The 15,632-nt window shown below is 40.2% G+C and overlaps 1 protein-coding gene across 1 annotated transcript in view; it reads left to right on the top strand.

The window, feature by feature from the left end:
- The window catches only part of SDC2 (syndecan 2), a 59,944-nt gene extending 49,710 nt beyond the window's left edge, over positions 1-10,234 (top strand). Inside the window, exons 2-5 of the mRNA XM_086465797.1 lie at positions 593-704; positions 7,750-7,883; positions 8,700-8,835; positions 10,071-10,234. Coding sequence (XP_086321923.1) covers positions 593-704; positions 7,750-7,883; positions 8,700-8,835; positions 10,071-10,234 — 546 coding nt within the window. The remainder of the gene's footprint in view (positions 1-592; positions 705-7,749; positions 7,884-8,699; positions 8,836-10,070) is intronic.
- Positions 10,235-15,632: the final 5,398 nt, after the last annotated feature.

The raw sequence follows: 15,632 nt of genomic DNA on the forward strand, positions 1-15,632 counted from the left end.
GAGCATCTTGCCTGTCCAGAATTTTGGAGATATGCTGTCTGGTCCAGCTGGAAATGTCATAATCCTTAATCGACAGCACTGGCTTGGAAACATTTGTATTCTGTAGTCCCAGTTGTTACTTGTAGCTTGTAAAGAGTTTTGCGAGGCTTGGCTTGATACACCTCTGAGGTGGTTTTTAATATGTGCTCTTGTTGCTTCCTATTTGAGATCAAATGACAAGCTTCACATGACAGCCTATAGATTTGTAAATTTAAGATCTTGACAGAGGGCTTCAATCCTGGGATTTGCTTCTTTCTTGTTACAGAAGCTCTACAGAGTATATTGTAAATCCTATTTATTCATTCCTGCATTTAATGAGATGAATTGTGATTTGAAAGGGGCTTGCTTCCTAAAGATTGGGTGGTTTCTTAGTTTTCATTATACAGCCTTGGAGGGGTTTTTTATGCTATAAAAAAATTATATCTTAGACAAATGTGTTGCATAAACTGAAAGTATAAACTGTTCAGTGTTTGGAAATAGGAGTGAAGATTAAGAGACTGCTTTGCTGGGGAACTGTTATCTTTTTAACCATTTCCTCTTATCTGTTTTCCAGAGAGTAGATTTGACCTCCGATAAAGATTTGTACCTTGACAACAGCTCTGTTGAAGAAGCGTCAGGCGTCTATCCAATTGATGATGATGATTATTCTTCTGGGTCAGGTTCAGGTGAGACAACATGTCACAATTTGATTCTAAAAAGTGTAAGAAGTAATGCAATCATTTGAGTAAAAGCTGTACGGTTTTCCTTTATAAGCTGGAGATGATACTTTCAGTGAGTATCATGAGTGCTTGGCTCTCTATTTACAAAGCACTGAGCAACCCTGCAGGCTGGGTTTTAAATATTAACTTTCTGCTCTTTTCTCTTACTCCTTAGTTGCATCATTTCACTGCATTATTTTCTCTCTGCTGTCTCTCTGCTTTCCTGCTGGTTTCTGTGTAGATCTCTTTGGAGTTTAGAAATAAGGATTAGAGAAGGCTTAGTTCTCCCATGGCATAATGCTAATTTATCAGTCTGTAGGAAAACATAGCAGCAGCAATAATCTTGTTTTCTCTTACATGCATTCAGGTTCATGTAAACAAGGTTTCTGTTCCTTTTTTGTTCTTGTTCTTTTAAATTTAGAAGTCTAGATACTGCCAAAAACATGAGTTTTCTCTGAGGTAATTACATCCATATAGTGAATAAAGACATTCTTAAACATAACATACTGAGTTCTCAGACTTAAACACTCGTTAGAGGTATGTAACTAGCTCATCATTTTTCAAAAGACTGTCAGTGAAGCCTCGTTAATCATTTCTCTTAGAAAGCCTGTTTGTGGAGTATCTTCTAGACTAGCTGGGAGGCTCCAGCCATTAAATGTTAAGTGCAGGATTTTATGGTAGTTCTGGAAGAGAAATTTCCTTATTGTGACTATTTGCTGAGCTGTTGTGGAAATCCCATTTATTTTCCAAATGTGTTACTTATTTGTTTATTATTGCAATTTTTGTGATGTCTTTTGATGTTTATACATACTTGCAGATTTTTAAAGGATGAGCCCTTCTTGTAGCACCTTCTCTTTGTTACCTTGTGAGCCACAGCTGAGATTGCTCAGCTGGATTTTTGTTTTTCCTTTCTTTTGGTGATTCAAAGATAGGTTAAAATGAAATCTGCACAGGTCTGATTGTGCTGCAGGCAAATCCAGGCCCATAGTCATTGGCACCTGTGTGACACCCTGCATTTTATGATTCTTCTATAGAGGCAGTTTGATGTTCCAGTGTGATCAGAGGCTTAATTGAGCCTCCTTGCTGTAAACTTCTTTGAGGGGAAATTTAACATTTCATTTGGAAAAAAAAACCCAAACAAAATTAAATTAACAAGTCAGTGATTTCATCCAGTTCGCAGGACTGTCTTAAGGAAAATTCTGATCTCAAAGAAAATTGCCCTTTCAGTCAGCATCCCATTCTGTCGTGTCTTCGGATGCTGGTGGCTTTGTAAGCTTCAGGAAAGGAGATAGGTTGATAGTAAGTAGTGGTATGGAGAGGAATGGTCTGTTTTGTTTTTTTTTTCCTTCCTCTGTGGACTCTGGCTGTTTCTAATATGGATGATTCAGAATGCAGCCCTGCGTTTGAAGTGGAAAGGACTATATGAAAACCAGCTTCAGATTTTATTAAGCCATCTCAGTGGTAAAAGTGGAGCAGCCAGAAGGACAGAAACTACCTGTAGACTTCACCAACAGTAACATCTTGGCTTTCTCTTCTCTCTTTTCCTGTACTCAGCCTTGAACCATGGGATGGGGTGTATAACGTGCAGTCTCGCTACCTCTGGCGATCTCTGTTTCTTTCCTAGAAGAAAATAGGAAAGTCTAATTGTAGACTGAGACTAACTGGATGCCCCTCCAGAGAGCTCATGTGACAGTACTAAAATCTAATACATTTGATCAGAGGAAGAACTCTATGTTCAAATAATGCTCTGAGCAATCTGTGGGCCCAGTTCTATGCACTTAAAAAAAAATCTCAAGAGGGAAGCAAATTAGCATCCCCTCCACATAACTCATCCTATTCTTACTGCTATCTCTGTTTAATAAAGTAGAAAGTGTCCTGCAGATGTACCAATGATCAATTTTCCTTATATTGTGTTGAATGTGTCTCTCTCTACTTGATACCTGGTGATGTAGTGTTCTTACCAGGAAGAGCCTTCCCACTCAAGAGTGGTTTTCTTGCTATGTAATTCCACTCCAAGCAAACGGATCCAAGATGACAACATGCTGACTCTTTTCAAATAATGCAAACTCAACATTTGTGTTTTCATGGTAGATTATTAAATTTTTTAGCTGCCACCAGGCCTATAGAGATAAACAGGAATTGTCAGCACCACCATTAATGCCCTTACAGATCTGCAAGCAGCATTAACACGGACAAATGTCACTGTAAGCGTGACACATTTCAAACTAGAAATTGTCTGAGGGCTTTTTGTAAGGAGGAAAAAAGGTGATGGTGTTCTGCTTTTTTTCTTTTCTTTCTTTTCATAGCCTCTGTAGTCTTCATGTACATTCAGCTAATGTTGTGCGTTTGCCGAAGTGTTCAGTTTGAATCTGTTGGTCAGCAGTTTCCGAAGGAGCCAGGTCGTGCATCAACAGCAGAAAGTCTGTAGTGAATTCATTAGTCCATTGTTTCCTTCTTGCAGTCTCCATCTCTGAGGAGATACCTCAGTCTGTCATCACTCTTTTAGTGTTGGTGTTTGTATGTAGCATAATAATAAAAGAGTAAAAGTAGTTTTCCTGGCTATATACAACTGGAAATGCTTTTATAACTGCTGTTACTTTTTCCTCTGGCATAAAAGATCTTAATTGAGCCTTGGTCTTGCAGGTACCTGGAAGTAGCTACTAAGCAGCCTGACTACACTTATTTTAAAGAAAAGTATCATCTCTGTCAGATTTATGTACAAGTTCTTGGGAAAACTATCTGCCTGATTCTTGTCTCTTCTCCTGGTAGACAAGTCACTGCAATATATATATCAGAATCTCATGCGAATTTTTCCTTCCCCTTCTTCTCTTCCCCAGCCTAATATTTCTCAGTCAATAGTAGCTCAAGTTGAGAAGGTTAGCTCGGGATGAACTAGGTCTAGACTAACACTGTGAGGGGGGACTGTTCTTGGATGAAAGTTATGGTGGTGGGGTTGGAGCTCCTCCAAAAAAACGCAAGAGCAATTCGGCTTTGGCTCTTGACCTAATGGGAAGCCAAAGTTACGCTCCAAGGCCGGAAGGCCGTTTGGGACTCCAGTGGCGGGGGGTGGCGGGCCCCGGGCCGCGGTTGCGGGGAGAGGCGCGGGCGCTCTCCCGGGTGCTGACCAGGAGGCAGCGCCGGGGCGGCGGCGGATGCTGGGTGCTCCTGGCCCCCGTGGCAGCGTGCCCGGCAGGCACTCCAGGTGGGGCGACACGCCCTCTCTCCTGGCGTGCTTCTTCTCCCTTGATGCAGGCAACACACCAAGTATTCATTTTCTATTTCCTGATGTCCCACATGTGCCTTTTGAATTGGCTTGGAGCAAGAGCTGCTTCTGTGCACCTGCTACACCAGCCCCAAGAGTGCTTCATGATGTGGACTGCCTGGTTCTCCAAGTTCTTTAATGTAAAACTGTGCTCTGATCCTGTTTGAAAGTGTGTTTTTTTTGGTGCTGAACAGAATCTTATACTTCAGTATAGTTAAGACTCTTCATTCTTTCTTCAAGTTTTGTTGTTGTTATTATTTTCCTCTCCTCGGGTGAGACTTATCAGAGACATGACATCTGTGACCTGTCCCCATTTATTTCAGCTGCAGTTCTCTGATAGGGCACTAGCATTATGTTTACAGTGTCATCCCTGGTTGCCTAACACTGTATTGATTAAGGGTTGTGTTGGGGGCTTTATGTTTGAATGGGGGTGAAATAAGCCAGCTAAAAATCTGTCATTCTGGTATGGTCACATTGACCATAGAGATGGTGGGTATGCGTGTGCCCACCTAATGACAAGTTTGCTTGTGGTGGTAATACTCCCAGAGTGTGATGTACAACAGCAAACATGATGCCAAAAGAGGGTGAAATGATTGGATTTGTTTGATAGGAAGAGTTAGTCACTCACTACTTTGCAAGTAAGAGTGCTAACTACCGTGGGCTTTTTGTCACGTACAATAATTTAAGCTGGCACTGTCTTGATTCCTGACAAGTTTCCTCAAGCACCAGAAGTGTGAAGGAGCATTTGCGTTCTGTCATCCAAGGGGTAGCTAATAGACACATCACTGAGGACTATATTAGATATTTCCAATGCTGCAGCATAATCTAGAGCTTTTTTGACCACTATGAAGATAGCAGTTGGGCATCCTGAAGAAGTTGTGGTGGATAAAAGATAGTGTGTGATGGCTAAGAGCTCTCAAGTCTTTACTACAGAGATGGCTATGGGTTTAATTACTGCAGGGTTCTTGTGGTGCTCTCATTAGGAGGGCAGTGTCTACTTGTAGAGAAACTCAAGGCAATTAATACCCAGCACCATCACCCAAGCTGACCAATTCCAGAAACCCTCTAAAGAGACAGTGGTATTTTCAAAAGGAAGAAGTAACCTTTTATACTCCAACCATTTCACAGTATTCCTCTTAACAACCTAATTGGAAATTATGCTAATGATATTCTGTAGGTTTTTTCTTTCCTCTCCTATTTTGATTTAGGGAGGGGGGTGGTTCTCTGTTTTTTACCTTTTAGGGAACATGATACTATGTAAAATGCTATTGCTATGTTCTAGAGAGCATTAGGGAGGGGTTTTTTGATGCTTCAGTCCTATTTAGGGTAATTTCTGAGAGTACTACTGTCTGTTTAGCAAGGGAAATACCTTTGCCTTGCTTAGACCTACTCCATACCAAGCAGATAAAGCTAATTAGAAAGCAGAAACCATAGGGATGTATCTGAGCTAGTACCTGAGTCAGGCCTAAATGATAGGTGCCCCGGTGTTTTTGGCATTGTCAGGTCTCCCCTGAGGCTGTATAGAAGAGGAATTGGGTACCTTTGGTGCAAACCTAGCAACTAGTCCAGGAGTTTGATTTGTCACCCCGTTGTTGAGAGACTGGAGATCTGCATCCTTCGTAGCCAGAGAGGTTCAAACCAGTGACACCATTTTATCTGGCAGACACAACTATGGCCTGAAGCAAAGGTAGCATTTAAGGATTTGGAGGAGCAGTTGTGATTAAATGGGACTTATCATCTCATAAAAAGAAAATAAAGTTTTGTGGTCTCAAAATGTGTTTTATCAAATCTCTAATCTGATCATCAATTTTAGTTTCCTTGACTGTGAAAGTCTTTTGTGATTTGGAGAAACTTTGGAAGGTAAAGCAGGCTGAGCTGTCCTTTGGGCCTTTATTTCTCAAAGAAAACTCTTGAGGCAAAGCCAGAAAATTTTTCCTGTTGGATGCCTTTCCTCACCTCTGTTTTGAATCGGGATGTTGTTTTTTGATCTTTGGGTAGCATTTCAGGAAAATACCTAATTCTTGTGAGGTCTTTATTCTGGAGGTTGCACTATAATTTTGGTATCTCTGAAGGTTTTTCCAGTATTATTCTGTGTCAGTAGCTTTAATGTAGTACTTTTTTTAATGATTACAAATTTTCTTTTCTACAGTACAGAAGTTGTTTTAGTTATTGTCTTGTAAACACCTTTCCTTTCAATGCCAAATGTATGTAATTCTTGATCATAAGTCCAAAACTTTGCTATTGCACTCATATTTTCAGCCTGTTTGCTTTCTCTGCAAAAAAAAAAGATTAAGTCAGTTTGGAATGAGTGAGTCATACTCTTCTGTTTTAAGAGGATATATTTTTATTTGTTAGGAATTACTCTTATGCACATTTCCTGGATTTATTACTGAATCGTTACTTGGGTAACCAGTGTCTGTAATCAGCAGAACACATTGAGATTTGTAAGGAGTGGTCCAAATAGAGGCTGATTCTTCTCCTCTTTCAGGTCTTGCAATAATTTAGTCTTTTGTCTGTGTCGTCTTCTTTCCAGTATCACTAAAGAATATTTATTAGAAGTGTCCATTATCTTATTCTAAAACAGCCGTCATACTCCAGCAGGGCTTTGAATGCAGAGGAAATTAAATTTAAGGTCATCTTTAGGGACTTTTCTGCCCTTTAACTCTTTATTTCAGAAGAAAAAGGCTTCTGAATTATGTGGAGTTTAAAAACATGTGAATTCCTAGTGACTGAAACATAAAGTAATAGTAATCTTTCTGTGGATAGAACCTATTGGAATTTTTATGTTTGAGGGTTTACAGATTTGCTATATAGGAGAGATTTTGTTGTTGAAGCAGTGTGTTACAAGGGAAACTGTTCAGTTCATGTAGTTTAAGTCAGGTCAGGATCAAAGAAGTTTTTTGATTGATTTATTTATGATATGTCATTAACTGGCAATCATTGAACTACAGTTTTGGGCTCAATATCAACGATACAACAGATAACCACATACCAGCCACCAACCACAATACCACAAAATGGTAACATGCAACTGCAGATTTCTAACCACTGATTCTCTAACTGATCCCAGCATGTGCCACAGGCACACAAAGTGTTGTGTGCATTCACGCGCATCCTTCTTGCAGGCATGGGGTGTGCGAGCTCCCCTCCTCTGGGTGTGCAAGACCCCCTGCCCACACTGCCCAGCTGTGGGAGACATGGGTGGCCCCAGCCACATGTGATCCTGGGGCTCCACCACCTCCTGCCACCCGTAGGAGGTGACCCTGTGGCCCTGGGGTGCAGGTCCTTGGGGTGCCCCCATGAAGAGCTAGAGGTGGCTTCTGAGGGCACCCACAAGGTGGGGCCGTGGCACTGCCAAGCCCTGGCAGAGCCACCAGTGCCGCAGGGATGTATCAGACCCAGTCACGCCAGCCCTGATGGCTGCTGCTTTCACTCCAGGGTCTCTTCCCCATTACAAGTGTTTATGCTTTTTTCAAACTTCTGTTCAAAAAGTAACATCATAATTTTCTGGTTACCGCTTCATCCAGATGGTGCGCCCGCTTCCTCTTTCGTGGGATCACTTGGGGCAAATATCCCCCTGCAAGTTTGGTGCACTCTGTGCTCGCATCTTTATTTTACCAGGCGTTGTCATCTAGGCCATTTGCCTAGGGTGGGCTGTGCAAGCACCCCTACCTTGATGTCATAATAAAAAATGTAATTGGTCTAGAAGAATTTCACAGGTCAATGAAATGTCACCTTTTTTGTCTCCAGGTGCTGAAGAAGGTGAAGATAGTGCAGCGATAACAACATCCAGAACACTTCCAAAGTTACCGACAACTAGTGATGCATCTAGGGCTGAGACCACCACAGTGAAAATGCAGACCAAGGTGCCTGCACAAACAAAGGTGTGTGGCTGGAGAGCAACACCATTTAAAGTGGTTCCGCTGTACCCCATTGATGGCTTCATGTTAACTTTGATTTATATGGATTAAAAAGCCCCCCCCCCAACTTTACTTAATGCTACTGCTGCCTGTTAAATGAATATAGAGCTGCTCAGTTTCATTCCTGCTAGAAAGTCTGCATATGGATGTCTAGATTTCACATGAAAGAAGAGAGAGATGCAAAAAAGAATATCTCATGATACATGAGACAGTTTCTCATTATACCTTTGAATCAAAGCTGTACCTTTTTAACATCTCTCAAGGAGTTATTAAAAAATTCTACATGAAACTTCCCTTCTCAAAGGAGAATGTTGTGTGGTTTGGCTGTAGTTTGAATACTTGCCAGGTTCCATTTGCTATTTCAGTATTCCCTTCTGCCACCATAGGTAATATTGTCTAAGTTACTCTCAAAGGCTTTCTGAATACAGCATACCTGATGTGTTAATTTCAGAATTGTTATTTCATTCAGAGGCTGTTATTCCAATAAACACAGGCAACATTTAATAGCCGTTTGCTCAATATACTTTCGGGGGGGGGGGGGGGGAGCTTAAACTTATGGATAGTTGTTTTTATTCTGACATTGTGACAACAAATAGATGCAGTTACAACGTCTAGCACAGCCTTCTGTGGTCAAAAAGCTTCCTCTGTGTTGTGTTTGTCAGTATCGTGGAGTGTGTGTGTGGAGGCACAGCTTCATGGCTGCCTGTGACGGCCAGACTGTGCTGACTTTTGGTGCATCCATTCTGTAAGCAATGCTCTGATTTCCTTTTTGTGTCGCAGTCACCTGAAGAAATTGATAAAGAGGAAAGGCCTGAGACGGATGCCAAGAAAAAGAGTGATGAGCCAGGGGATGACACTGATGTGTTCACCGAGAAGCATTCAGAAAACCTCTTCCAGAGAACAGAAGTTCTGGCAGGTGAGGCGGTGTTTGCTAAGGTCTATCTCACCAGAAATGCCACAGAAAACAGAAGGGATCCGTATTAAATAGTGCAAACTCAAAATTTGTGTTTTCTTGGTAGATTCTTAAACACGTTTGTAGTGGATAGCCAGTGGTTGATTCGATGAGAATGAGATGGGCATCTTCTGGAGTTATTTAATAGCGAAATCTGTTGCTAATTGATTTGACGCCCACAAGATGAATACTGCCTGCTGAATATCTGGAGCTTCCACAGCTCAGAAAGGGAGTTGCAATTTGGATGGATGCTTGCAGTGCAGAAATGTATTTCTCACCCACACTCCCAAGAGCACATTGCTGTCTGGTGCAGATGGATGCTGCCTGGGAGGAGCACATGGCAGGGGTGGGTGGATGGAGAAGGATGGATGAATGCCATCCTTAGAATACAGAGGATCTACTTCCATGCATAACCTAGGGAGACACAGGCTGGCCACCAATGTAAGGGGTTTTTTTTGGCCTAAGAACGGTGTTTACTGGTATACTTTTCCCCCATGTCCTCAGAGGGGGTGTTGGGAGCTATGAAAGTCACATAATTTTGGACCACATCTTCCTATGAGCATCAAAATGTGAAATAACCTTAATGTCCACATCAGTGGAAGCAGGCAGGTTTGCTTTTGAAGTCTAGTTGGAGTTGCTACTTTCTACACACTTGCAAGTGCATTATGAATATAATGCCTCTGTTTCTACAGCTGCATGAAATGTTCTCTCCTATTACTCATCAATAGGAAATTCATTTCAGTCTAGAGTCGGAATGAAAACTGATGGAGAAAAGGGAAAACCCATTTCTTAGCTAGTGTAACAAAGTATTTCTTTTAAGGCTGAAAGTGTTAAATGTTGAAAAATGAATTTGAAAGAAACTTAAATGATATTATAAATTAATACAATTTTATGCTCTGGCAGTATTGATGGCTTTCTTAATTCAGGTTTTGTAAAATTTTTAATAACCTTTTTAGAACTGTGGGTTGTTGGATTGTGGACTTGTAGGTGGAATGTCCTTTTAAATGGTTGCCTTCATAAACACAAACAGGCTTTCTGAGAATATATTTCAGGATACTAATGATGAAGGCAATTGCATAATGGGAGGACTTTTCTCCAATGTGAAAATAATGGCAAACTCATTGCATGAGATCAAAAAGAAACATGGTGCTAAACTTGTTTTTCTGGCATATTGTGAATCTCTGTTTCTTTGATTACAGCTGTTATTGCTGGTGGAGTTATTGGTTTTCTTTTCGCAATCTTCCTTATCCTGCTGCTGGTATATCGCATGAGAAAGAAGGATGAAGGCAGTTACGACCTTGGTGAACGTAAACCATCCTGTGCTGCCTATCAAAAGGCACCTACTAAGGAATTTTATGCATAAAATTCCTATTTAGTGTCTCTATTTATGAGATCACTGAACTTTTTTAAATAAAGCTTTTGCATAGAATAATGAAGATTTTTTTTTTCCATTAAAGAGCCATTATGGCACCTTTATGATAAAATCCCATTGTATTTAAAACTTTTCATGTATTCCTTTAAAAATGTAAAATTAAAACTTAACATTTGCAGTGTTCTGTGAATAACAGTGGCAAAGCATTATTTTATAAAACCATTGATGTTCACTGAATCATTTTTAAAACTTTATGCATAAATATAAAATAATGAAAATTATTGTTTTATCCTATGGTTCAATGAAAGTTGTTTAATTTTTGTCGGCATGTCTCAGATTGATCTTACAAGTTAGTTTTTATTTCATTAATTTATCTGTTTCCAAAAAATGCCTTTTTGTAGTTGTCATGGTGCAATTTGTCTTCAGATAATTCAGATAACAGTAACTTTTAGTGTAAATGTAATTTTTCAGCTATGTAAACTTTAACCTCCACTTTGTATAAATTTATGTGTCAGAATATCAGTTTTACACTTTGCATTGTTTCTCAGCGTACCTGTAGCTTCAGTGAGATTTGTAACAGCAAATTAATGTGTAAAATTGGATTATTACTACAAACTGTATAGTCATATTCTTACTAAACAAATCTCCTGTAAGGAAGATTTGGAGTAAGCTACTGACAAACCTAAGCAAACCCAAAGACTCTAACAGTATTTTGAGAAGTTGCTGCAGATTTCTATGGCCACTGTATTTGTTAATTATTTGCAATTTGAAGGTACAAGTAGGGGTTTCAATTTTTGTTCTTTAAAAATGCATTTAAGTTGTAAACGTCTTTTAAAGCCTTTGAAGTGCCTATGATTATATGTAACTCGTCGCAGACTGGTGTTAATGAGTATATAACAGTAAAAGAAAATGTTGGTATTTTATAAGCACAGACAATTCTAATGGTAACTTTTGTAGTCTTACATGGATAGACATAATTGTAATTTGGGAACATAAACACTACTGAATAAATCATGTGGCCTAATACTGAGAATTCCATTGTGATATACTTTTGTACGCTTTTCATTTTATGTCTACTTGCTTATGTTTTAATGTCACAGAGTACATCTAGTAGAGCTTAAAAATCCAGACCAAAAAAAAAAGGCTGCTGATCAGGCTGATCCTCAGACCAGATTTATTGCTGAAGTGGCAGAGAAATGCGGGAATGTTTAAGTCTTGCATCTGGTGTATGAGTTAGGAGTCATTCGACCATTATATTTAATGGCAGTATTGACACAGACCTGTTCTTCCTGCAAATGTCGTTTTCTGTACTGTAAAATTCAAAGGAGTACCCAGTTTCATTTATTGTGTATATCAGTTTTTGATTTATTCTGGTTTGTTTTTTCCCTGGCCTTTTGGAAAATTTTGGTTTATTCTGCTTGGATTCCAGCAGAAGAGTTGAGACAAGTGGAATATCTTCATAAGAGAAGAAAGAAGTATTCCAAATAGAAGAGAAAAGGCTCTGTGGCTTAGTCCACAGATAGGTCTTGGATAGAGGGGCACATAGAGAAGACGATAGTCTGCCTCCTTATATTATGCTTTGTAACAGACAAATGGCTTCGTCTTCTACTCTGTTAACCTCCTCATTTTTTATTTTTAAGATTTCCAAAATACAGCTATTCAGAATGTCAAGCTGAACTGATTCTCAGAATGGCAATGTATTGTAAATAAGATCTGGTAGCTCTTCAGATAAGAGTAGCATAACTTGTATTTGTTGCTGTCCCAAGTTCAGTGGTCATTTAGGAACAAACGAACGCTATCCTGTGCTAAAATATTTAATATATTGCTTTTTAAATTACTTATACTTACTGGCAAGTTTTTCAAAGCCATACAAGTTCAACAAGTAAAAACAGGGTAAGAATTTAACAGGTATATCTTATTGTGCAATATTTAGTGAAATTCAATTAGTAAAATAACTGCTTGAAATTACTGTGCCAAGAATAGAAAATTTCTGGCAAATGCTGTGCCACTGCTGTAAAATAAAGCATTTGTTCAAGTGCCAAAATAAAGTCTACCATGCCTAAACTAATACTTTATTTGTACAGTCTGACATCCAGTTTTTTGAAGCCCACTTTGCTTAAGGTAGTAGATCTGAATTTTCTTTAAGGATGCAATGAATATCACTGTAAGTATAGCTATAAATATTAAAAAACAGATAAATTGTCTCCTTCATAAGCAAATTGATATTAAGAAGCTGTTTTCTTTTTATTTATGTGTGTTAGACTCTGCCTCTATACCTAATGTACAGGACACTTTATCCCACGTAGACATCTGTTGTAATTATCTGCCACGTTATGCTTGTCTGGTTCCTCATTCATCTGCTTACAAGCAGAAGCAATGGTAAAGTTTCAGCTCTGTTTCACCACTCACTTTTTTTCCCCTACACATCCAATATCCGCTCTGTTACATGGGGAAGAGGTTTAATGCTTCAGCTCCGTACATGGACTGGAAGTATCACAGTCCCCCTACCCTCCCTAATAAAAACCTGAAACTTCGTTAACATGCAGTAGGTATGATAGTAGCATTTATCATCTCACGATCTCTTTGCTTTTCTGTTTTCAGTGCCAAACCATACTACTAAGGAAAAATTCTAACAGAGCTATCATCTCAATTATAAACATTTGTTCAGTTTTCATCAGTCTGAAAACCAGGCTGATGCAGACACCCAGCTTCCAGCAACACTGTTCAGAAGAAAACTGCAGCTAAATGGGCATCTCTTATGCTGAGGCTTCCTAGCATGAGTTGGTCTTTGGTTTTGCTTTCCTTTTGTTCTGCCCTTCCTGGATGTGTTTCTAGCAATACTCTGGCTACTCATGGATGTTGCTGGGCAGCTGGGAGTCCGGGTGCCAGGCTGTGGATGCTGCGCCGCCTGCCCGCAGCTAGCAGCAGCATCTGTACCTCTGGGATGGCTTTTCCTAGAGACCCTTGGCTCTTCTCTGCTGGAGCCACTGTAGCAGCTCTGAAATTCCTCAGCAACTTGATACGGTGTCTCCTTGTGATTGATAGGCTCTAGTGTTTATCAAAATGCCATTTTGCTTTGATTTACCCTGCATTATAAATGGTTACTTCCTCTTAGATTCTTTGCAGATGAAGCTCAATGCAAGTAATGTAAAGCTTATGTTAAAAGAAGTCTCTTGCCTTTGCTTTATTCATGGAAAAATAACTTCGGAAGTAGAGTTCCATGTTCCTCTGCTTGCCAGCTTTACAAGTGCATTGGTAGCTTATGTTTGCAGGCTGCATAGCTAGCTTTTTCTTCACTTTGAGCATTGCACTTCATTGAAATAGGATAAATTAAAACCAAAATTGGCCTCTTGTATCTCCTAATAAGAGAATAGCATATTTGTAACTTTGGCTAGTTGTTGCTCTTTTTTTCCTTGGAGCTCTGTATTGAAATGACAGTAGAGTGCAGTCTTGAGTGACAGATACTATTTTAAGCAACATACGGAATACAGGAACATACGGAATACAGGAAACTTTTGTAAGGAAAGAAGTATCCACATAAACATTAAACAAAAACTGTCGGTGTGAGGGAGATGATGAGAGTATGCTCGGTATTATATTCTTGGCTCAAATAAGCAAACAAGGAGAAGGGAAGAGGGATCTGAGAGGAAAAGGATCTCTAAGGAAACTATTGTTCTTACAGATATATATACATATACAAATAATACAGTAATTTTTTTAAAACTTGCAATCAGTTATATTTGTTACTTAGCACTTGCTTAATCAGATTGACATTTCTTTAAGGAATTTGCAATATTGTTATCTGTTTTTAACGAGCTTTAATACTAAATTTTGTTACATTTGAGCTCTTGCCTGTGTATCACAGAGCTCTGAACCTTGGTGTGAAAACTCCGTGCTGTAAACTTTCAGGGCATTTCCAAAACTTTCTTCAGGTTGAGGAAGCATGACTTTGCTGTACAGTTTGTCTGAGAAAAGATATAGCAAGTATCCCCTTCCCTGGCACGTCTTCTGGTCCTGGGGTGGTTCACCGCTGGAGCAGAAGAGTGGTTTTCCTAAGGAACTGGAGCAGGCAAGGGGGACGCGGACATCTGCATTTCATTTCCTCCTGACTTGGGCTGACCAGGCGCTGGGTTCAGCTGTGTGGGTGGGAGTGGGGGAGCTGTAACCCAACCCTGCCAGTGGAAAAGATGCCTTGCCGAGATTTCTTCCCCTGTGAAGTAAAGTTGTCTATTTTTTGCTTTGAAAAAAAGCAAATGATAACACTTAAGCTCAGTAGAGCTAGAAATGAAAGTAGAGCTCCTGCCCTGACCCCTGTGAACCAAGTTCTCATGTGCATCGGATGTGCAGAGTAGCTGTCACGTGGGTGGAAATCTGAAAAACCCTTTGTGTGTTTGCAGTATCTGAGCTTAGTTTCTAGCGGGAAGAGGGGGGGGAGGTGACAGGGCCCGTGTAGAACTACAGACATTAATTTGGGGTGAGTGGAAAGAAGGCAGGAAGAGAAGCTGTCCTGACAGCCCACGTTTTCCACTGGAAGTTACAAGGCATTTTATTTTCTTGAGTTGTTGCCGTCACACTGAATTTGCACTTAACAGAAAGGATCTGTAGGCAGGAGAGTGGCTAGGTGTTGGTGTCATACCCTGAGAGACACGTGGTTGCCCACTGCTTCCCAGCACATCGGATGTTGCCGGTTGCAGGTTCTGCTGGCTTCTTGTCCCCTGGATTTGCAGAGGAACTGCCACAGCAAAATGGGTGGAGGACCTCCAGGGTTGACCGTGCAGATCTTCTGCTACCCACAGGAGGTGATGGGAGGGTGGCAGAAGGCAATGATTGGGGTGCTGCATTGCACTTGGAAGGTTCTGGGTTGTCTTTTTTCCATGGGAGGTGGCAAGAAATGCATGAGACGTGCAATCAGGGCTTTGCAGTTGAGATGCGCTGTTGCATATTGAAGCAACTTTCTGTTTCTTTTCCATGCTTGGGAGATGTCAAGCTTTTACTACCCTTAACTCCTTCAATATCAAATGTGTTCATGGTGTAGCCTGCAGAGCTCTTGAGTGATATTAATTCACGTTGCAGCTTAAAAAACTATGCTGTATTTGGGCTGGACTCAGGGCCACTTTCTCTCATGGCTGAAGGTCAGGTCCAAAGAATTCCTCCAGCCCAGCAGTTCAGCCCTGGCCCAGAGTGAGAGGAAGCTGGAATGCTTGTGAAAAACTTCCAGAGAAATATTGCAAAACCTGTAATACTTTGCTGAAAAATAAACAGAGCCCAAGTTCTCTGTAGGAGGTGACTTTAATTCATTTAGATTTCTTCTGGGCATTATGCAGTTTTTTTTTCCCATGGATCTTTTGTTGATTTTTGAATGCAGAGGAAGCTTCTGATTTTTTTCTAT

The sequence above is a fragment of the Leptosomus discolor genome, chromosome 5 (genome assembly GCF_034619465.1).
Source record: "Leptosomus discolor isolate bLepDis1 chromosome 5, bLepDis1.hap2, whole genome shotgun sequence".
Taxonomy (NCBI): Eukaryota; Metazoa; Chordata; class Aves; order Leptosomiformes; family Leptosomidae; genus Leptosomus; species Leptosomus discolor.